We start from the raw sequence: 25,191 nt of genomic DNA, 5'->3' as shown, positions 1-25,191 counted from the left end.
TCTAGGACTTCCATTATGATCTAAAATAGGAGTGGTAAGAAGGAACATCCATGCCTTGTTCCTGATCTTAGCAGGAAGGCAACTGGTTTCCCACCGTTAAATATAATGTAGGGATTTTATAGATGTTCTTTATCCATTTGAAGAAGTCACCCTCTATTCCTAGTTTGCTAAGAATTTTTATCACGCATAGGTCTTAGGCTTTATCAAATGTTTTTTTTTCCCTATATATAGATAGGATTATATTAATGTTCTTTTTAAAAAATATATTTTTATTGATTTCAGAGAGGCAGGGAGAGGGAGAGAGAGATAGAAACATAAATGATGAGAGATAATCATTATTCAGCTGCCTCTTGCAGGCCCCACACTGGGGTTGAACCTGCAGCCCAGGCATGTGCCCTGACCGAGAATGGAACTGTGACCTCCTGGTTCATAGGTTGATGCTCAACCACTGAGCCAGGCCACGTGGGATGGGCTATTAATGTTCTCGATTACATTATTGATTTTCGAATGTTGAACAAGCTTTGCACACCTGAAATAAATCACACTCGCTTGAGGTATATTATATTTTAATATATTGTTGGGTATTATTTGCTAATATTTTGTTGACCCTTTTTACATACATATTCATGACAGATATCAGTCTTAAATTCCTTTCTTGTAATGGCTTTCTTCAGTATTGGTATTAGAGTAATGCTGGTCTCATAGAATGAATTGGGACATATGTCCTCTGCTTTATTTCCAAAATAAATTATAGAGAATTGCTATATTTTTTTCCTTGAATGTTTGATGGAATTTGACAGTGAATCCATCTGGTCCTGGTGCTTTATGATTTGACAGGTTATTAATTATTGAGTCAATTACTTTAATAGATATTGATCTGCCAGGGCAGATCTGCCCTGGCATGTGTGGCTCAGTTGTTAAGTATTGTCCCATGCATGAAAAGGTCACCTGTTCAAAGCACATGCCTGGGTTCCTGGCTTGATCCCTAGTAGGGGTCGTGCAGGAGGCAGCTGATCATTATTTTTTCTCTCTCTCTAAAAATCAATAACAAACATATTTAAAAGTGTATATAGATCTATTCAGATTATAAATTTCTCCTTGTGTGAGTTTTAGCTGAGTGTGTTGTTTAAAGAATTGATTCAATTCCTATAGTATACTTTTAATGTCCATGGGATCATTAGTGATGACTCCTCTTTCATTACTGATATTAGTACTTTGTATCTTCTCTTTCTCTTTATTATCTTAGTTAACTTACCCAGAGATTTATCAATTTTATTGAACTTTTCAAAGAACCAATTTTTGATTTTAGTTATTTTTTCTATTTATTTTCTGTTTCTAATTATATAGATTTCAGCTCTAGTTTTTATTATTTAATTCTACTTACTTTGGATTTAATTTGCTGTTCTTTTTGTAGTTTACTAAATTAGAAGTTTAGGTTATTAACTTTAGATATTTATTCTTTTCTAATATGCAAATTTAATGCCACAAATTTTCCTCTTAGCACTGCTTTCATTGCATCCTACTAATTTTAATTTTGGTTTAGTTCAAAATATTGTTTAATTTCTCTTGATTTTTTTTTAGTCTGGCCCATGTAGTATTTCAAAGTGTTTTGTTTAAACACCATGGTTCTTCAGCTGTCTTTCTATTATTTTTTGTAGTTTAATTCTGTTGTGCTCTGAGAGCATACTTTGTATGACTTCTATACTTTTAGATTCGTTCAGGTGTGTTTTATAACCCAAAATGTGGTCCGTCTTGCTGAATGTTCTGTGTAAGCCTGAGAGAATGTGCATTTGTTGGAGGAAGTATTCTATGAATGTCGATTATATTCAGATGATTAATGGTGCTGTTTAGTTCAACTATGTCCTTACTGATTTTTTGCCTGTTGGATCTGTCCATTTCTAATAGAGGAGTGTTGAAGTCTTCAACTATAATAGTAGAATCATCTACTCTTTGCAGTTTTATCTGTTGTTGAGCATATACATATTCCAGGATTGCTATGTCTTTTGGAAGTATTGACCAGTTTATTGTTATGGAATGCCAATTTTTATGACTGATAATGTCCTTGCTGTAAATTCTGCTTTGTCTGGAATTAATATAATTACTCCATCTTTCTTTTGATTACTATTATCATGGTATATCTTTTTCTATCCCTTTATTTTTTTGTGTGTATTTACTTATATTTTTAGATTCTTTATTGTTGAAAGTATTACGTATGTCTCTTTTTCCCCCCATTGTCCATCCCTTTACTTTTTAATCTATCTGTGTGTCTTTATATTTAGTGTGAGTTTCTTGTAGATTACATAAAGTTTGATCTTGCTAGTTTATTCATTTTGACAGTCTCAGTCCCTTAATTTATATATTTATGTCATTGACGTTTAAAATGGTTATTGATATAATTGGATTAACAGCTACCACATTAACATAGTTTTCCATTCATTGCTTTTGTTCTTTGTTTCACTTATTGACTTCTTTTGATTTTCATCTTTCTGTTTTCAATTGAACATTTTATATTATGTCATTTTGTCTCCTCTTTTAACATATCAATTATACTATTTTTTGTACCTTTTTCAGTAGTTGCCTTAGAGTTTACATTGTAAATTTACCACTAATTTAGTCCACTTTCAGATAACACAATACCACTTTACACGTACTACAAGTACCTGATAGCAGAGTATTCCTAGTCCCTTTTTCCCATCCCTTATAACATTGCTGGTATTAGTTTTACTTACCTACATTTGAATCATTGAATACATTGTTATTATAATTTTGAACAAATTATTAACTATTAGATCAATTATGATTAAAAATAAAATATTTTATTTTACCTTCTTTATTTCTCCTCCAACAGGCCTTCTCTATTTATGTGAATCTAAGTTTCTGAATTGTTTGTATTGTTTTCTTTTTTCCAAAGAACTTCTCGTAATATTTCTTTTTTTAAATTTTTTGTTGACTTTAGAGAGAGGAAGGTGGGGGGGAGAGAGAGAGAGAGAGAGAGAGAGAGAGAGAGAGACATGGGTGGCTGGGGATCAACTGCCTCCTGTGCCTCCCCTACTGGGGATCAAGTCTGCAACCCAGGAATGTGCCCTCACCAGAATCCAATCTGTGATCTTTTGTTTCATGGGAAGATACAACTGAGTCACACAGGCCAGAGATCTCTTAACATTTCTTCTCCTAGGGGCGCCTCCAGGCTTTTGTGATCCTCTGCATCCACCTGTTTGTCTCTCTAATTTTGAGGGCACCCATCTTCCCTGTGATTAAATTTTCTGAGAGATCTAAAAAAAGCTGTTGATTTTCAGTTTGTTTGGCTTTTTTGTTGTATGAGGACTATAGAGACCCCTTCTAAGCTGAAATGGAAACCACAAATCACCATGTTCTCTTTTCAGTTCTAGGTAGGATACTGAACCAAAACAACTATTTTTTTTTTTTTTACATTATGTCACGAAATCTATACCAGTCATTTTAGTTAGTCATGAAAGCATTATGAAATGACTGACATAGTATCATGAAATGATTAGATTACCAGGTGTTCAGAGGGGACATTTCTATTCCGCTGCCTTCCACTGCAGTAAACAAAAACATTGCCCTTGACGTCTGTCCGGCAGCATTGTTGACACAGTTGTCTCATTTCCATCCAACCTGATGAACTGTGGACCATCTGGGCACAGTCAACCAAGATTATTTTTAAAAGGCTAAATCTATCTCTGAAAAGTACAGTGTGTGTATGTGTGTGTGTGCATGTGTGTGGGGGAGTGGATCCGATTCATTCTGGAAACCATTGTTATGTTTGTGTGTCTATTGACTTCTAGGATGAACTTTGTTTCCTGTAATCATTAAAAATTGCCCAAAAGAATAGATTCCCTTTTACTCTGTCCTTATATCTACCTTTAGATCACTTTCCTTTTGATGGACTCTGTGAGTCTGTAGGGACAAGTGGCATTTTGTTTTCTCTTTTCTGATTATGGCAATGGCTGGTTACCAGGTCATTTATAATCGGAGCGCCCTGTATTTACTCGGCAATGAAAGCTCCTGCCTATGCCTTCCTGGACAGTCACATTATCAGTCTAGGACACCACAGAGCTCTAATTAATGCCCTTTACTGGTGTTCCCATTGATTACTGTAACGTTTGATAATCACCTCAAGCCATTTTCTGTTCACAGTTATATTTGCAATGTGGTAGGCAGTTTTATTATTCTTGGTGCCACTCTGCTCCCTAATCATTGATTTGCCTATTGGATTTAAACATCTTTTGTTTCTAGTTCTCATTGCGTGTCCTATTTTTTTCTCTTTTATTTTGACAGAAATTTCTCTGAGATTCTATTATTGCATTTTAAAATAGCTGTCCTACAGCCTGTTCATTATGCATTCTCAGATATCAGTTATGCTATTATTGAATTTTTATAATACCTTACTTAGCAAAATGAAGTAGGTTTCTATATTCAGTTTTTTTTTTACTTTGTTTCTTTTCTTTAAATAAAAATAGATCTGAATTATGAAATCCAATCTGAAGACTAGGAATCAGTCCATTTACCTGAGTATGAAAGTGGTTTAATTTATTGTCTGTATGAATAAAATTCAGGTGAATTTTATGATTTTACTTTCATATCCTTAAATATAGAGAAACTTTTGGCATGGACACTGTTTTAAGAGCTGTAATCATTTGGTACAACTGAAACATACCTAAATTCTCAGGCCAGTATAAAGATTTCTTCTGAAAGTAGTTCCTGTAGGATAATAAATTTTAACGCTATCAAAGAAACATCATTGCCAAAGCTCAAACACTATTGTTACTTTGTTTTTTATTTCTATGACCTCCAACCATTTAAACACACATACTGAAATATGTAGCTACATATCATTCTTAGTACTCTAAGAAATTTGGAGAAGATTAAAATCCATTGTATTCTGAGACTTGCACTGCATTTCATATCTCTATTGAAAACTGTTTTGTAGTAACAAGAAATGAATACAATACTAAAAACATTTTATTTTGGTATAACATCACTTTAAGAATATTCCTTCTCAAGAATTTAATATCTCAGTATACATGTGCTTGTCTCATATCTATAGAATAATCTCTATCCCACAGAAGCAACTGAGCAGCATATTTAAAATATAATTTCATATTGCTATTTTAGTTTTAACATATGATTTTAGGTTTATTAACTGTTGAAAGTTTAAAAATAGTGTAACTCAAAATAAGAAATTAAGAAGCATTTTAATAGCTCAGATTTATGTTATTGAGAATTAGACAGAAAAATGTTATATAGTTCAAGCAGTGTCCCCCCATTGCTATAAATTCTAACCTAATATAAACATTACTTTTGTCAAGCAAGACATAAATTAACTCAGGTTAATTTGGCCAATCGAAAAGGTTGTAGAGAAAATAAAATTCATAATCTTTAGCTAAAATTTCTTTGTAATTCTTAATGTTTTTCTAGTCATTTTAAATTATTTCTTGCATTTAAAAATTGTCTTCCAGACAATGTTAAAAACACACTGTTTATTCAAATTATTTTACTTGCTGAATCTTATCTCATAGTAGGCAGCTCACTTTTTAGTCTAGTTTCTAAAGCATCCAGGTATTTCACATCAACCTTGGTGTGTACATGTTTTTCTTCTTCAGATTATTATTCTTATTTTTAAAAGTTATTCTTATTAGTTTGAATGGTGGCAGAAAAATGTTATCCATTTGTAATAAAAATCATTAAATAAATAGCATATATTTTGAAATAAATACCATATATTTTACTTGACTCCCCAAATCCATTCTCTTAAAGCCTCTCTCAGTTCTGGCCATTTCTCTTCATTTCTCCATGCACATTTTATTCCCTGGTGTTATTTTCATGATGGCATCTTGGAGTCATTCTTTAAATTAGAATTTGTAATCTTCTGAAGCAACTTTTCTCTTGTTACTGTACTATAATTTGTATGAGCTGTTACCATAGGGATAGCAGAGTTTTTGTTAATAATTGGGATAACTGCTTTCAAAGACTTCTAATGTATTTTCTTAGTTAGTTGTACTTTCGCTTCTAAAAAATAACTTTTTTACTGTAAAGAATTCATTGGAAGTATTCAATCCTTTTTTATTTTTAAGTAGTTTATTTCAATAGAAACATTTCAGAAAACTGTACTTATATTCATTTTGAGTTAGTGTATGCAAAAACACTGCAGATCTCACACTTCCATTTGCATATTAAACAGAAACAAAAAGTAAGAGAGAAACCAAGGGGCATGTCACTCAAGGAGGTCATAGTGGAATCCAGTTCTTCAGGATGAGTACCTCAAGTTCACTGGGATAAAGGATAAGAATGGCTTGTGTTTTCCTGTATGTAATCATCATTGGATACTTATCTCCACAGATGGTTATCTCCTTTAGATTACATTGTGAGTAAGTTCCCCTCCCCCCCCCCCTCCGCTTCCCCACACACCCACACTTAGGTGGGCTGTAAAACAATGAATTTGTCAATAGTTAAAATGTTGGAACTCTTGAGAATCTGGTGACTTCTTATCAGCTATGCCTTAAGACCTAATAAGTCAATAATATTGCATTCTAAGAAAGTCTGCACAGATACCTCTAGGTAATTGTTGCAATCCATGGAAATATTAAATTCTATGAACAAATATTGCATAAATTAGAATAAGATTAGTAGAAATTAAACTTTCACAATTCAGTACTTTACTTGTGCATTTTTAATTAATTTTTACTAGTGTTTTGTTCCATGTATAAGGCAGATTAAGCTCTTTAAGGATTTGTTGATGTATAAATTGGTCATTATGTGACTTTAGCAAGGATTTTTTTTTTTGTCAAATAACTTTTCAAGTTTCTAATCAAATAGGGCAACATGAACATAGCTATTTATTACTGCTATACTCTGAAACCCCACTTAAATAAAGGAATAAAAAGGCATGAACCCTGAAGGACAAAAATAATCGGAAAGGCTGTAAAAGCTAAAAAGAAAAATCAACAGATTCTGGGAGCCGGAAGCAGATGGATGAGTGGTAATTTTCTTAGCAGAAGGGAAAGCTGAAAGCTCCCCTTCAGTTGGAAGATCTTCAAGAAGCAAATCAGTTTACACGGCACAGCTATAACACACGCAACCTGTGCTTTTAACACTTTGTCTCTTCCGTCGCACATAGAAAGATATTTCACTCTTACTTGTAATTTTTAAAAATTTTATATGTTTTTATTGATTTTAGAGAGAGGAGAGGAGAGGTATACTAGTATATAGAGAGAAGCATCTATGAGAGAGAAACATCAGTCAGCTGCCTCCTGCACTAATACCCCCCACACCCACACTGGGGATCTAGCCTGCATCCCTGGCATATGCCCTGACCAGGAATCCAACCATGACTTCCTGCTTCATGGATCAACACTCAGCCATGAGCCACACCAGCCAGCTTCACTGTCTTCTTTGTAGTTCTGTTGGGGATATTTGACTGAGATCTGACCAATGAAATGTGGGCGTCGTAACACAAGTCACTACTAGGCTAAAGTCATACATCACTTTGAGCCATCTTCCTACTCTACCTTTCTTTTCTAAAGGTAAACTTGGAAGGCATACAATCTAAATGGTAAATCTATAATCCACGTCCAGACTGGATCCTTAAGTCTTTGGATAGAGGAGTGCCTTCTAGGAGAGCTGAATTATCTGTGTCAAACTCTCTATGAAAGGAAAACAAACTCTTAGTCTGTTAAACCGTTGAGATTTCAGGGTTTATTTGTCACCACACTATAGCTCATTCTATTCTAACTAATAGAAGATTCTTGGAAGGCTTAAGAATTATAGGGGGTAAGTAACTCTGAGGACAGATATGGAGAAGAATATGCCTAAAAATTATTCTTTTACCTACAGACTGTAGTATAAGTGTGAAACATCATTCTGTGAAAATGCAGGTTTGTGAGAGTGCCCTGACAGCTCTTTCTCTAATCCGCTTTCATAAAGCCAACAGCTAGGTCTGTATCGCAACACAAGAGACAGAAGGATTCCTATTCTGAAATTAATGGTGAGGGTCCCAAATAAAATGGTCTGAGTTCTGCATCATCAGTCACCAGCAATGTTTACTATTTGAAGAGTCCCACCTTATAGTCAAAGAGCTTCCAATCTGTACTTGTGGTACCTCATTGAAACCTGTAAGAGCAAAGGATCATTAAAGTAAAGACAGAAAGTTGTAATTTATATTGTCAAAGATATGGAGATATTTCATTCATGGAATAAAAGCAGGATGACATTAAAAAGAAATAAGTAGGGAATAAGAAAGTAATCTTACACATTAAATATTTTATTGCAATGTGTGTTAAGAATTAATACGAAGTTCAAAGATAATTTTGAAGAAATCTCTTTGAAAGACAAAAAAAAAAAACTGAACATAGAGAAAAAAATATCAGAATTATATAGGTTAAATACAAAGGATGAATATATGCAATGTTGATGTTTCCAAAATTGGAGGTCTTGTAAAGCACCATATATGAAAATCTATATAAAATTAATTGATGACCTAAATATGAAATTGTAAAGTATAAAGTTTTTTTCTAGCAGAAAAAATATGAGAGCATAACTTTATGACATTGAGATAAAGGAAAAATCTTAAATGTGGCATAAATGTGCAAACTCTAAAGGGAAGACTGAACAAGAAACTAAAAAATTGTGTCCCACAAAAAGATACTATAAACAAAATTAAAAATAAAATTATAGGAAAATATAGAAGAAGCAATAGGTTACTATATAGAATATAAGTGTCTATATATTTATTTATCATTATTGTCTACATATGTTTGTGAGTGTACTTCTTAAATTCAATGTGAAAAAAGTCAGATCAATAGAAAAATGGGTATATTCCATTTCCAACTGATTTTGTAACACATTACATAAAACAAAGAGGCTTAATACAAATTGTATTGTCTTACAGTTCTGGAGGTCAGAAGCCTAAAATTTAAGAAATCTTGAAATGGGGACATTATTCTGTGCATGTTTTTCTAGAGGTTCTTTGCATTTTCCACTTTCTAGAGGCTGCCCACATTCTTTGGCTCATGGCCTTGTATTATTCCAAGCTGTGATTCTGTTATCACATGTCCCTCTCTATCTCTGGCCTTTTGCCTTCTTCATATGGGGACCCTTGTAATTATATTGGGCCCACCTGCATAATCTAGGATAATCTCTTTCTTTCAAAATATTTAACAATCACACTGCAAAGTTTCTTTTGGCATGTAAGGTAATGTATTCACAGTTTCTTGAGATTAGAGTGTGGACATCTGTCATGGGCCATTATTCAGCCAACCATAATGGACACACAGTAGGAAAAGTCTACTTAATAGAATAGAAAAATTGAGTAGTTACTAAAGATGTGAGAAGAATATAAATCTCAGTGATAATCTAGAAAAGAAAATGGACTTTTTCAACAATTTGGAAAACTATATTTAATAATACCAAGCTTTGAACATGTAGGAAAAAAGAATTTTCACAATATTTAATACATGAATATTTATGGTCCAACTCTGTGGGGAAGCACGGGACTGGGTTGGAAAGTCTGTAAGGAGGATTCTCCGAAAGGTCAAGGGCCTCTAGGGGGACCTTGCCGAAGGCTGCAGCCCCTGCCTTGACTTTTCCAAACAAGTCCGAGCCTAGGTGTTTTGAGGTTTCTTTCATGCCATCTCTTAGGAAAGCAGCCTTCCTCCCTTACCTGGAAAGACTGCCACGAACCACGTGACCAACAAGGTACCAGGCTCTTTATCCAGGGCTTATGGGCTTCAAAGTCAATCTTCATTCCTTAGAGCTTTCTGGTGACATCCAGAGTCCTAGAATGTCTCTCTCTCAGACATGACATTTCAGCAATGTTTTGGTTAATAAAACCACAATTGGAAACTGACTTATGTCCTGTGATGATGAATTCAGATTCTTATTAGATTCATGCAAACGAACACATTGCTATGAGAACAATAATTACCAAAACTACAATTATTTTTAGTTCATTTAGTCCTATAATTAAATTCTTTTTATCCTGATTTTTCTTGACAGTATTTCTATAAATTAGATAATAGAATTCTAATAATTTTTATCTAATTCAAGGGGATGATCTGAAAGTTTATTCTCAGAGATATGTAGCTTAAAATAAATCGGAGTCCTTTCTATGGATCCCTCAGAAAATGTAACTTTTTTTTAAATGCATTACAATAAAACAGTGACTGTCTCCAAATGAGAAGAAATTTAAAATTATATGATTATTGATTTGATTATAATGAAAATGGCATGGAATCTTGTCCTTTCTGCAAAACACAATATTCTACAATATTATAACTTACAACAATTAGTTATAAATGAAAGCATATTAGAATCTATTTAATATGCACATATAAATAGAGTATAATTATTATTTCCTTATTTGACAGAACTTCCCATATACCTTAAAATAAAATTTCCTTCATAAGGAAAGAAAGCAAAACTTAAAAAATTCAAACCCTGGGAAGGTAGTCAAATATGTTATATTATTATATATTATTATTATTATTATTAAACAGTATTAAGTAATCTGTTTACTTAAAGTAATCAACTTCCTGATTAACATAACATAATCATTTTAATAATATATATAAAACCATTGCTTCCTAGGCAAATACAGGAAAAACCTTTTGTTTTCCTTACTTTCAGAAATAGGCTTATTTTTCCAATGGAAAACATACTTACATTCTTAAGAAGCATAATAGAGATAGTGAATTTCTTAGCTGAGAATCAATTTCCTCAAATTTGGAAGTCCCAAGCGGGCTCCAATGGCTTACTGTGCAGTTACTACTTTCATTTTCTTACTCTTTGTTTTTGAGGGTTCCACCACATTTCATTGTGTTCCTAACTTGTCACATGGGACACCACTTTGCTGGGACTGACCCTGAGCAACAGATGAATGATTACTCTGACACACGTTTCTGTGAAAGAGAAGGCTAAGGGGCTGTTTTGCTTTGGGAGCAAACAGACTTGATTGCCTGCCTCCTTAGGCTTTTTTTGTAACAACAGCTTGAACTAAAAATTAACTATTAAATACTATCAGTAGGGTAAGTATCACATGCTTATCACATGCTGATAAGTTTCACATGCTTCAACAAGGTCAGGTCTAAAAGACTAAACATAGAGATTTTAGCAAAACACACAGGGGCTTGGACTTGTTTGGAAAAGTCAAGGCAGGGGCTGCCACCTCCAGCAAAGTCCCCCTAGAGGCCCCCAACCTTTCGGAGAATCCTCCTTACAGATTTTCCAACCAAGTCCCGTGTTTCCCCACAAAACTCTGGGCAAACATACTAGGGAACATTTATCATACATGTGTGTAACAAATAGACACATGTAAAGGAGTTTCAATATATAATCCTGTGGAACTGCAACAAATAAGGCAGACCAAAGGGTGCCCTAATGGGAGAGTGAATACATATACAATGGAATGTGACTCACTAATAAAAATGAATGATGGTTATCTGTATTTATCAACATAGACTAGAGGCCCAGTGCATAGGTAGGGTCCCTAGGCCTGGCCGGCGATCAGGGCCCATCTGTGGGGCAACCAGCGAGGTGATTGGGGCCCCTGCTTGCGCTCACCTTGGCTGGTCAGTGCCTGCGGGCTGGGGCAGCTCCTGTGTTGAGCGTCTGCCCCCTGGTGGTCAGTGCACATCATAGCAACTGGTCATTCTGCCTGTCATTCTGCTGGTTGTTCATCCATTCAGTCGATTTGTATATTAGGGTTTTATATAGATAGATAGATTTAGAAGTCATAATATTAAGGGAGGGAAACAATTTCCAGAGTAATATGTATAATAAAACAACACTTAAGCAAAGGTTTTAAAAACATGTGAAACAATGAATGCTCCATGCTATTTATGAACATATACATATTTAGTTATAAGTATAAAAACATGGTAGAGAATAATACAAATCCATTTTAGGACAGTGGCTATGTCTGGGGAAATAGATGGAACTGAGATTGCAAAGAACACAGGAAATTTCACCTAAATTTGTAATTATTTATTTAATGAAATCTGAATGAGATGTTGTCCTTTTTAAATAAAGAATAGGATTATCCTATCTAATAAAAGAGTAATATGCAAATTGACCATCACTCCAACACACAAGATGGCTGCCCCCATGTGGACACAAGATGGCCACCACAAGATGGCCTGCAAGGGAGGGCAGTTGGGGGTGATCAAGCCTGCAGGGAAGGGCAGTTAGGGGGGACCCAGGCCTGCCAGGGAGAGCAGTTGGGGGGGACCAGGCCTGCAGGGGAGGGCAGTTAGGGGCAAAAAGGCTGGCAGGGGAGCAGTTAGGCATCAGTCAGGCTGGCAGGGGAGTGGTTAGGGGGTGATCAGGCTGGCAGGCAGAAGTGGTTAGGGGCAATCAGGAAGGCAGGCAGGCAAGCAGTTGGGAGCCAGCAGTCCTGGATTGTGAGAGGGATGTCCCACTGCCCGTTTAAATGGGCAGTCAGACATCCCTCGAGGGGTTCCAGATTGGAGAGGGTGCAGGCTGGGCTGAGGGACACCCCCCCCCATGCACAAATTTCGTGCACCGGGCCTCTAGTTTATTATATTATTCTTTTTTTCTGAATGTTCAAGATATTTAATTTTATTTTAAAGTAGTAATTGAAGACTTAGTGAAGTGGGAGTACTTTTCTGGTGATTTTTTTCTTATAACAGTCCCTGTCCTTATTTTGTAAGTAAAGAGTTTTCCTTACATTTCCAGAGGAAGTAAGAATTACTAGAGTAATTTTTAGTTTCACAATTTTCTTTACAATTGAATACTTGCAAAGTAATTTATAAATGACAATGAACTCTGTAAATGTCAAGTAGGTACAATTACTGTAGCATCTCTTGAAAAGACAAATCAACCAAATATGTCTGTTTTATTAAAAAGGTACACCATCTTCTCTGAAAGGGTCCATCCCATTTCTGGCTGCAGACAAGAATCTTTGTTAGGGGCTTTAGTTACAGGGGTGGGAGCCTTTTTCTTGCCAAGGTCCATTTAGATATTTATAACATCATTTGCAGACCATTCTAAATTATCAACTTAAAATGTAGCCTGCTGCATTTGGTCAAACATTTAATTAACTCACCCCTAATGCCTTGGCAGGGCCAGACCAAATGATTTCCTGGGCCTCATACAGCTGTGGGCTGGACGTTCCCCATCCTGGTGTATTACAAGGTGATTTTGCTTACACTAAGGGTCACCACAACTCTGGGGTGTGAGCAGATCATGTTTTATTATTCTGTTTTTCCCTGCAGTCATGAAACCAAGCAGTCAAGAGACTAAGGTCATGATAATGTGATACAAAATTCAGGACCCAGATATATCTGATTCACAATTTAATTCTGATTCGATATTCTAGTAAAATGGAATCTCATGGATCAAATTAGACCAGGGTCCTGTGTGATACCTTTTATGATTACTTTTTTTTTAAAACTAAGGAGGCTGGTTAGTGAAAAATAACACTAAAACAAGTAAATATCTAATCAACAGAACATATCCCCTTTCTAATTCCAATAATTAGGAGCCCTTTCCCAAAGCACAAGAATACTTGAATAAGCCCAGCAACTCCATGCAAGTGCTTGTACATTTGGAGTCCTGTTATTCATCCCACTGGTCTAGTAGCATGGGCCAGTTCAGAGCAACAGAGAATGAAAGTTGGTAAATGGGAAGAAACAAACCACCACTTCAGTTGTAGACAGAGAATTGCATACTGTGAGACCTTCTTTATAAAAGGAAGAAGCAAGTCCACCTTGGAAATTGAAATTCTTTCTAAAAACATACGCAAATCGAAAAGCTTTAAGTTTCTGTATCAGTTTGCTAGTGCTGCCTGAACAAATTACCACAGACTAGGTACTTAAACAATAGGCCTTACTTTCCTCACACTTCTGAGGCTGGAAAGTCCAAAATCAGGTGCCAGCAGGGTTGGTTTCTTCTGGGCCTCTATCGTGGTTTGTAGAAGGTTGTCTTCTCTCTATGTCTTTCCATAGTCTTCCCTCTCTGTGTGTCTGTGTCCTCATGTCTTTGAATAAGGACACCAGTCATATTAGATGAGGGCCCACTCCAGTGGCCTCATTTTAACTTAATTGACTTCATCTACAGACACATCTGAAGTACTGGAGGTAGGACTTGGGGATGGGGCATCTCAGTCAATAGCAATTTCTGAAAAGTGTCCCTCTCTCCCTACCTGCATGTTGTGCAGTGGGTACATTCTGTATTAGGTGGGATAGTTTCAAGGGAGGTTCTTCCCAGTGTGCCTTGATTCCAAGCCTCCAGAAGGTCCCATTGGAAGGAGTAGTGGTAATGAAGTATACATTGCCTTTTTCATTTGGAAGGAAAAAAATATGATCTGAATAGATTTCAAAATAATACTGGACCAAAGGATTCTCTTATATTATTATGACTTTTGAAAGACATACTAACTCCCCATGGTTTCATGTAGGATATTAATATAGAAGTCTCACTATGATTTGTTCACCAAAATGGTCCACATGTGTTATTTCCCCCCTTCACACTACCTTCTGTAATCAATTTCTCTGTCTGTGGCTCCCTTATCTACATATTTTCCCAAGTCAGAAACTTAGAATCATTTTAATACTTCTCTCCTTTTTATGGATACATTCTGAGGAACCATTACCAAACTCTGTCTATAGCTCATCCTATATAATAAAAGGCTAATATGCAAATAGACCGAATGGTAGCACAACCAGTCACTATGACACACACTGACCACCAGTGGGCAGACGCTCAACGGAGGAGCTGCCCTTGGTGGTCAGTATGCTCCCACAGGGGGAGTGCCACTCAGTCAGAAGCCGGGCTCTTGGCTGGTGAGTGCAGCAGAGTACATTGGAGGTGGCGGAAGCCTTTCCCGCCTCTGCAGCAGCACTAAGGATGTTCAACTGCTGGGCTGAGGGACTCCCCGCCTCCCCACTTTTGCATGAATCTCATGAACTGGGCCTCTAGTTATTCCATAAGATGCTGTAAGCCCTTTCTTTGATTTTGTTTTCCTATCAAAATTATCCCTCCCCATCCCCCGCAGAAATAAAGGATACCTTTGATTGAATAAAGGATAACACCAAGAAAGTAAAGGAATGTATGCCGATCAATATTTGAAATATCACCTTGCTATGTGAGTCTGTTTTCCTTCATTTAAAATTATTTAATGTTCAATTAAATACAAATTTCTTAGCCCTTGATAAGAAGCCTTTCCAGACATACTTTTGAAGAACCCACATACCTAATATCTATTTACTTTCCTCTTTGTACTTGATGCTTCATAATTTGAAAAATTTATGACAACTGACAAGTTGGCTTTTACTTTCCTCCTGCAGTATGCCTATAAATGTTTAAGTACCAGTCTTCGGGGTGCAGGTGTCAGGGGCTTGATCTGTAGCATTTGCTGATATTTGTAGTATAAATACTCCCACTGTGGCCCATTTTAAGTGACTTACATGAAGTCAACTGGCTTGCAAAATTCTTGAAAATGTAACAGTTGGTTCTTATAAAACAGTGTTTCTAGCTATGCCATACCACTGGTTTCCATTCCCACAAAGTGTTATACCAAGCCTTTAATATTCACTTTTCTTAACTTAGTCTTCTTTCTGTTCCTGAGAAATTCCTACTAATCTTTCAAAATACAGCTCAGATGTCCTCTCTTAGTAACCCCCTGCCCACACCTCCACCCCTGCCTTTCCAGGTGGCCCAACATTGCCTCATCAGTGTTTGTCCTCATCACGAATTATAAATGCTTTTATATTGAATTCATCACATTATCACATTATTTTATTTCTTTATCTGTTTCTCAATTAGATTGCTAGCATTTGATAGCACTCAAATTTTATAGATGAGGAAATTGCTGCTCAGAGCCTAAAAGTGTAGGGAAACCTATATTTGTTGTGGGTTTTTTTTAATAACCTAGTACTTAAGAGAATGGATAGCTGAATACTCTAAAGCTTACATTTACCTTTGTAGACCAATGTTTTAGCTTTCCTAAGCCAAGAATTTTTCATCTATAAATAGCCATAATAATATGTGAGCTCAACACCCTAGCTGGTTTGGCTCAGTGGATAGAGCATCAACCTGCGGACTAAAGGGTCCTAGGTTCGATTCCGGTCAAGGGCACATGCCTGGGTTGCAGGCTCAATTCCCAGTAAGGGCATGCAGAAGGCAGCGGATCAATGGTTCTCTCTCATCATTGATGTTTCTATCTCTCTCTCCCTCTCCCTTCCTCTCTGAAATCAATAGAAACATATTAAAAAAATATGTGAGTTCATTAGGTTGTGTAAGTGCCTGTGAAGTGCAGCAGTGTGTGCCACCTGAGGACCAGTCAATAAATGGTAACTGTAGGCTATCTCCTAGGTGAAACACTTAGACGATCCTGCATTATAAATATAAGATATGCTCACCTACATATGTGTCTTACTGGAGTGAAATAAGTTCACAGTTTCAAATGAAAGAGAGCGTGCATTTTTTAAATGCACGTCCTTCCATATTTTATCATGGTGCCTCTAACATTATTTAGATCTTCAAATTTGAACACATAAACCACATTTCAATTTTTTCTTTAATTACAGGCACTTCACAGTGTTGGTTGCATCGGTTTAATCGGTGGCTGACTGGTTTCTGCTTATGTCCCTTTAGCCTTTGCATGAAAGACTCCTTCCCTTTGACTGTCCAGTCCTGCATCATGCCGAAAGACTGTGAGACCACTGAGTGGTCCTCCTGGGGTCCCTGCTCCAAGACGTGTCGTTCAGGGAGCCTCTCGCCGGGATTCAGGAGCAGGAGCCGGAATGTGAAGCACATTGCTATTGGAGGTGGAAAGGAGTGCCCTGAACTTCTGGAGAAACAGGCCTGCATTGTTGAAGGAGAAAGTTTGCAGCCATGTCCCAGGTACTGTGCGTCCTGTGGTGTGAGTATTCAGGTTTCAATAAAACATCATGTTACGTGATTTAGGGTTGTTACAATAACGACATTATCCATGACTCATATGTGTTGAGTCTTTACTCAATGCAGAGTTCCATGCTACTATAGCACAGTAGGTTAAGAGCATGGGCTTTGGTACCGATTCTCTAGGTTCCAATCCTATTTAAACTGTGATTTTCTAACTATGTGAATTTCCGCAAGTGTCTAAATTCTAGTGTCTAGTATATCTCTACTAGTAGTACTTCATTCATCACCTGGCACATAATAAATGCTCAATGACTGTTAGTTATCATTACCTGACATGTTATACCTAATATTTTGAACAACCTAAGAAACCATTCATAGTATCTTCATTTTGCAAGTGAGGACATGACTGCTCAGAGAGATTAAATAATCCTTGAGGTTATAAAATTAATGAGTGGAAGTACCCCTTTTGTTATTCATTTCTGTCTTCAGACCTAACTGCCATCCTGTGGTATTCTATTACAGAGCTCCCCAGGAGCCAGAGGATGTTGGACATACGGTTACCATTGATTAGTAGCTATATTTTAACATCTTGATATTGGTTATATTTTTTCTGGCTACATAGCCCTTGGACAAGACCTCCAGTGTGCTTTCCTTTGTGTTGTTGGCTCATGATGAGCCCAGTCTGTTAATCACAGAAATCATTCATGGCTGGTTGTTCAGAGTGGGTTTGGGATGCATTTATGGTAACTCCTGTTGGACAGCTGCCCTGAAGTATATCTGCTAAATCTGCAGGTATTTGAGATAGACTTTTTCTATAGTTTCTAAGATATGAGAATCATTTTCCCAGCAAAAATGAAATAAGGCAAAACAAATAGCTTCTTGTAGAAATAAATCACCTGTTGATATGGGAAGGGTAGTGAGTTACAAACTCTAGGTGATAAGGAAGGGAGGGTAATTGTATTGAAGTTGATCAGATGGGAGGTGGGGGAGGTTGTGTTGAAAAGTTTCAGTTTGCTTTCCAGCAGACAGTCCAGCAAATGTCCTAGGGCGGTCTCTTTATCAACTTCTCAGCCTGTAAAACATACTTAGAGAAAATGTTATGAAGAGTTCAAAAGAGGCTTGTCTGAAGGGAAGGGAGAAGGGTACTTTCTATTAACTGGAGACTCTTTGGTGCAAATTATCCTGGAGTTGTTAAAACAGCAGGGAGGAGGGAGATGCAAGAATGCAACCTTGAGAGCAGTCTTAATTTGTTCTACAGTTTGCACAGAGGAGCCAACAATCTTGGGATTTAATTACCAGGTGCTTCTCATAAATTGTGGAAAGGCCACAGCAAAGAAAAGGAGAGGCCTTTTTTTCTGTCCTTACAATGACCCCTTAGATTCTGATTATTTTTACCTCAAAAGCAGAGACAGTAGGTGCATTTCATAATTCTTTATAGATTAAGATATTATCTCACAGAATTTTTCCCTCATTTTGTTGAGTACATGTCCTGTCTTTCAAATCACTAATTTTGGGGCAAAATATGGTATTGGAAACAGCATAAAACGTGGGATCTCTGTCCTTGAAGTTGGATAGACCTGGATTAAAATGCCATCACCATCACTTATTAGCTGCGTGTCCTTGGACAAATTTACAATTTCTCTAAGACATTTAAGTCTTCAATAAAATATGTCTAGCCCGGCTGGTGTTGCTCATTGGTTGAGCTTCAATCCATGAACCAGGAGGTCATGGTTCAATTCCTGTTATGGCACATGCTTGGATTGTGGGCTTGATCCCCAGTAGCAGGTGTGCAGCAGGCAGCTGATCTATGATTCTCTCTCATCACTGATGTTTCTCTCTCCCTTTCCCTTCCTCTCTCTGAAATCAATATATATATATATATATATATATATATATATATATATATATATATATGTCTAATTATGCTACCTTTGTTGAAGGTTAAAAAGCTACATACCAGATATGTAAAATGTTAGTCCCAGTGTGAACGGTGACCTTTATTATTGCTATTTGCTGGTATTCTGATTTCCTTCAGAAGGAGAATCTCTCTTTCTGTATAAGGCATACTGTGGTAATTAATTCTGGGTAATTTGGAAATCTTTTTTCCCCTATGGAAAGGTTCCCAATGGTGAACTTCCAGGAATAGAATTGGTTTTAATGTTGACCTTGATATTGATGAATTTTTCCTTCATTCTTTTCATGGAAGAAATGATGTCTTCCAGATATTTTAAACAGTTTTTTGATTTATAGACATTACTCCACTTTTTCTTCTTTGTTGATAACTATTACAATTCTCTTGGAAGTCAAGAGAATTACAAAGAAAGTTGACTTTCATCCACATTTGTTAGTTACTACACTTACTGAGACTTACAAAGTCAGAGATTTTGTAAAGATCTTTTAGAATAACACAGTTTATCATCCAAAGGCAAACTTTGAGAGTAAAAGGTATATACATTGATATTGTTCAGATTCAAGTTGAGGGCCATTTGACTCTGAAGTTAGTGTTCTTTCCATTAAATGACAATTTCATGGTATTCACAGTGAAGAGACACCAAGATATGGGTGCATATAAATATATACATGTATTCATATGTATCATTTATCCACCAAAAGGGGAATGGCAATTATTCAAGATGTACCCAATATGAATTTTTCTATTGATCTTCATTTCATTGTGCCTCAACATCTGAAAATAGAGGCTGAAAGATTATATTGGTGATGAATCTGGCCCCCTAGTTCTGCTACTTGATGATGTTATTAAACAACATTTTTTTATTTATTTTTAAATTTTTAGAAGAGATTTATCTATCTATCTATTTATTTATTGAGAGAGAGAGAAAGAGAGAGCGTGAGCGAGCAAGAGATGAATTTGTTGTTCCAGTTAATTATGCATTCATTTGTTGATTCTTGTACATTCCCTGATTGGGGATTGAATCCACATCCCTGGTGCATCAGGATGACACTCACCAACTGAGCTACCTGGCCAGGGTGAGTTTGACATTTTTTTAAAACCTTTTCAAATAGTGAATTTGCAGGAAATGGGAATCTTTGAAAATTCACTGAATACCAATCAGTGTTTCTAGGGAGAATGATGTGTTAATTAAAGATTCCACTTAGTGGTAGAAAGGACAAGGTATACATAACAGCAACAAAATTAACATTGGCTGACATTCTTATTTGTCTGCAATCTGAGCTGTGGCCTCTACCGCAGGAAAGAATAAAAGCTGTCTACAAACTTGTTTCTATTTTGACATTGGTGATTAAAATTCATTGTGAACAAGGGAAATGGAAGCAAAAATCTCTTAGGGAACAAAAATGCCCATTTTTCCTTTCCCAGAATTCATGACCAATTCATATGCACCAAGCAATTTCATTAACCAAATTTCTCTCCAGCAGGTAAATGTACATTTCTATGACTTTTCATAGTGTTTCTTAAAACTCTGTTAGAATGTGGTTTGGCTTTTCCCCTTCTACCGTCTTTGCTGTAGGACACATGTTCATTCATTCAGTAAATACACAATGAGCTCTTTCTATGTGTCCAACACTGTGGTAAGTTTTTGGGATACATCAGAGAATAAAATACAGTTCCCTCTTCATCATGGGACTTAAATTTTAGTAAAGATACACCAAGTAAATATAATACATTAAATAAACTATGTTTGTATGAGCTGTGGAAAAGGTAAGATATTAGAGCCGGGTAAAGATTGAGGCTTCTGGGATGCTGTGATGGGGGTCAGCTCAGGGTACAGAATTAAACAGGGTCATTAGAGAAGCCTCACTTGAACAGGCAGCATTTGGGTGCAGGGGTAAGGAAATCTGCCATTTATGTAATTTGGGAAAGAATATTTTTTCAAGAAAAGAGTAGTGCTAGAAAGGGTTTTAGTTTCTGTATATGAATATTGTTCAGTTGCATAGCATTGGTGCTACATAGTGATTCATAGACCATCATTTTAACTCAAAAACTATGAAAGCCAGTCCCTAAGGCATCGTTCCATAAAAGGGATACTTTGGAAGTTGCCTTGGGGCAACCAACTTAACTTGAAAGGAGATAGACTAGTGTATGTTGTGCTAACTTGGGAAATTTTAGCACTGTCAGGGAGTTAGCTTTGTGTATAGCCTTAAGCTTGTTTCAAGGGTTTGCTATAGTTGACCAAGACATACATAGCCAAGATACACTCTCCTCCATCATTATACAGTCTACTTATAATTTTTTGCTCCACCCCCAACATAACACTAAGCACTCAAATTGTATATTAAAGGGTGGGGATAGAAATAAGAGAGGGAATACATTTGCATGTCACTTTCCTCCTTTTTTCTTGATGTGTTTATCTTCTACCATTGACCTTTAAGACCTTAGGCATTATGTTATTCTTTGTTATTTCAAAATACCAAAAGACAAGGAACCTTGGTTCCTATGTTCTGCTTGACATCTAAATTATTAGATCCTGATGCAACTAAGAGGAAGATGAAAAGCATTCTAAGACCATAAATGGTCAGATGGTCCTGTTTACTAGATAACATAGGAAAGTCAGAGGACCCAGGGGCTATGATATTTAAAATATTTAATGTCAGAGATCTTAGACATGATCTGAGGCAGAAACAGCTCTGACTCCAGATCCCATGTATTTAAGTAGAGCCCATTCTGGTTGAAGACACGGTAGCACACCAGAATATTGCAAAACATCAGCTGCAGACATCCTTCTTGGGAGTGGCATCTCAGATGACCTTCCTAACAAGGAGGCAACAGATTTCATGCAGAACTGACTATTCTGCCTTGGAACTGGTCATTTAGAGTTTGAAATACAATACAAGATAGCACTAGTAAAAGGTGACAGTGACCAATGTAGAGTGAAACTCTTAAAAGAGCTCAAGGCAGAAGCTGCATGGCTGACAGTGTTATATAGACTGTGTGAAATTACTGCACTGAAGAGCCAGTATGTAAAACATTGCTTCAATAGTTGAGTCTTGCACTGAATAGATAAACTCGTATAATCCACCCCTCCTTGTTTCTGGTATGGATGAGTTTATTCTTATTATGGGTAATCTAGAGATTCTTCATGAAAAGTTAATCTCTGAAGACTCATATTAAGAGTTCTGAGTCTCCTGCAGCTACTTTAATTCCCTTGTAAAACTAGCCCCTGTCTCCTTAAGTTCTCTCTAAGGACCTGGCACCAATTTCAGATGTTCTAGATAAAATCATCTTTTCTCCAGATCTTTTTAGATGGATAGTTTAGCCAGGGAGAGAGCCAAGGGAAAGGGGGCATGTAAAAGCTGGTTAAATTGTTGGCTTCCTTCATCCATTGGAACAAAGTTAGTGTGGGGGTGACATGTCATGAAGAAATGTTTGTTCACCATCTGCTTCAGCCTGAAACTGTGCAGTTTGGGAAACTGGAAACTTTACTTTTGTGATCACTTAGTTTATTCATCTTAAGAATCCAGTGTACTGAGAAAAACAAATATCACTTATTTATGGAATCGAATGAACAAAATGAATTGACCAACAAAATAAGACCCAAAGCATGGAGGCATGGACCAGACTGATATACCTCGATGTGGGGTTGGAGGGACCAGAAGAGATAAACCAAAGAACTTACATACTTAAATGCATAGCCCATGGACATGCGCAATAGGGTAGTGAAGCCCTGGAGGTGGTGGTGGTATGGGCTTGGAGGAGGAAGTAAAGGGGGGAAATGGGAGATATCTATAATACTATCAACAATGAAAAATATATTTTTTAAAAAAAGAATCTAGTATAGTATACTTTTTAAAAACTAAAACGTCCAGAACATGGTAACCATATACTCTAAGATTTTTTAATAGTTAGTAATGCTTCCACAAATCATTTTTGTTTATTTATATTTTTCCTTTATGTAGAATGGATAGCATCTATAAAAGTACCTGACTCATAGTAAATGCTCAATAAACAATGGGTGGATGAATGAATGAATACTCAAATATAGGACAGTTCTAGAAAAATATGGTACACAGGATACTTTATTTCATTCTTATACTTACTATATATGTGTGTATGGAGGATCCAAAGCCATTTCTTATAAATAACAGCTGAAGCTGGCATCACTAAGGAGGTCAAATGCAAACACCTTCTCAGGGGAAGAGAGGGACACACCAAGCTTGAGGTAGTCCCCAGTGACCTCCTTGCTTTTGCTAACAAATGTCTGCCTTGCTAGCTAAGAAAAATTTCTGTTGTCATTGGTTATAAGAGTAGCTCGAAAAGGGTGAGGAATGAGTGCAGATCTAAATTTGGGAAAGCTTGCCTTCCAGAACCGAACAGCATGTATATCACCGAACACATCTTCTCTATATCCTTCCATTTTCCACAGCACCCAACACCAGGTACATAAAAAGTGCAGCTTTTCTGCAGCAGTTGAGGGGTAAAGGGGTCATGGACTGGAACCTTCAGGAGAATCTGTTTTAGGAAATAAACAACTGTTTCAAAGTTATGAAGTGTTTCAACAGAAGGAAACTGATGCTTTTTATTGAGTCCACCTTTTGCTGATGCGTATAGTTTCATGAGTCCCCACTGTGCCACTTTAAGTCCTCCCAGATGGAAGATTTGTTCCCCTGTTAGTGTAAGAAAGGTAACACACTGCTAAGTGCTGTGCATAGCGATAGAACTCTATTAATAATACATGTGTGGAGGTTGGCTAGCAAAGCCGTCTGCTGAAGAGCGAAGAGCTTTGTACTTCAGAGTAGCTTTCCATAATCAATAGTTCCACTCTATTCAATAAAAAAATTACTAGAGCATAAAATGTAGAAACCTTGATCGGTTCCCTTTATTTGGTTGTCTGTTCAGCAAAAAAATGACAAGTTAATTCTTTCTAAATGCATTTACAACTTTAAAAGAACAACAGACATTATCATAAATTAGTCATGCTGCAGTAACTAATTTTTAACATACACACATTCAATTTGAATACCTCACACCAGTGTTTTAAATCCAAGTGTGTTTGCAAAACATGCTTAGTCAAAACATGACCATTAACTAATGCAATTATTCTTTCAATCTGTCATCATTAAATTACTTAAGATTCTACCCCATGTTACTCTGCTTGGAGTCCAAACCTTTAGGAGAAAATAAATCTACTCTTTTTAAGCAACTTTAAGCCTTATGAAAGTGACAAAGCCTGCATTCTAAAGGGCAGAACTTGCTATAAAACTCTGATGGTCCTGCTTCCTATTGCTATTAGAATCACTTTAGGTTACATTAATAGGATGGGGGGTGTTTTAAAAATAGTTGCTAAATGTGCCTGCTTTTCTAATTTTGGCTTTGCTAATTTAGGACATTGCTGCTCATTACTTCACAGCAATTAATTAATTCCATACCCTTTCTCCTCTCCCCACTTTCACTTGGAAGATAGTTTGATCACGGGATTCCTTGGCTTAGCCAGCAAAACCCTAAGGAAGATAAGCTGGCTACCATGGGTGACTGAACTTCAGGGCATTGAGCAGGCTTTTCTAAACCAGAATTTCTTGATGGAAATATGTACTTCCACTATTGGACAATTTCTTCCTGAGGCTTAATCTTGGTTTCTTTGTTCAAGCTGTATATAACTCATTAGAATGGTAACATACTTAATATTAATAACGTATAATGTGAATTTATTTATTGACCATTCCTTAGGGGTAGGCTAAAACATATGGGAACATATAATGAAATTGGGTGATGAGTTTTAGGTGTGAAAAAATGATTCAGAAAGCAGATTCTAGGAGGTAAATGAAGAAAAACTGAATTTCAGGGTTACACTACATAGTTTCCCTGATGATGGGTTCTTGTCCCCATTCCTGGGCTGCCTCATCTAATAATTTAGTGCCAAGAAATCGTGCTGCTAATACTCAGAGTAAAATCAATTTGGGAGCGTTGTTCACTCCTCTCTTTCTCTCCCATCCACATCGAAGTCATTAGAAGGTTGTGTCCACCTTCACAGTATGTCCAGAGTCTGATCACTTCTCACCATATTGACTATGACTGTCCCAGTGGAAGCCACTATCTTTTTTCTGGACCAGCAAAAGCCTCTAAACTTGTTCCCTCTCTCCCACCTCACTCAGTAGTTAGGGTGGTCCTTTAAAGCTGAAATTGCATCATCATATTACTGTTCTCCTCAAAACTTTCCAACAATTTCCTAGTGTATTTGGAATGGCTGACAAGGCTCTCTGTAACCTGGCTCTTGACCCACCTCATTTCCTATGACCTTTTCATCTTGACTCGCCTGTCCCAATCACACTGGTTTCTGTACTTTCCTAGAAATGCCAAGCACTCTCTCTCCCTGGGATCTTTGTTCTCTCTGCCTA

At 36.6% G+C, this 25,191-nt stretch overlaps 1 protein-coding gene across 1 annotated transcript in view; it reads left to right on the top strand.

Annotated features, from left to right (window-relative positions):
- Positions 1-25,191, top strand: part of THSD7B (thrombospondin type 1 domain containing 7B) — an 885,792-nt gene that overhangs the window by 298,760 nt on the left and 561,841 nt on the right. Inside the window, exon 4 of the mRNA XM_080669078.1 lies at positions 16,633-16,881. Coding sequence (XP_080525204.1) covers positions 16,633-16,881 — 249 coding nt within the window. The remainder of the gene's footprint in view (positions 1-16,632; positions 16,882-25,191) is intronic.

The sequence above is a fragment of the Plecotus auritus genome, assembly GCF_963455305.1.
Source record: "Plecotus auritus genome assembly, chromosome: 5".
In the NCBI taxonomy this organism is placed as follows: Eukaryota; Metazoa; Chordata; class Mammalia; order Chiroptera; family Vespertilionidae; genus Plecotus; species Plecotus auritus.
This window is presented reverse-complemented; position numbering and strand designations above follow the sequence as displayed.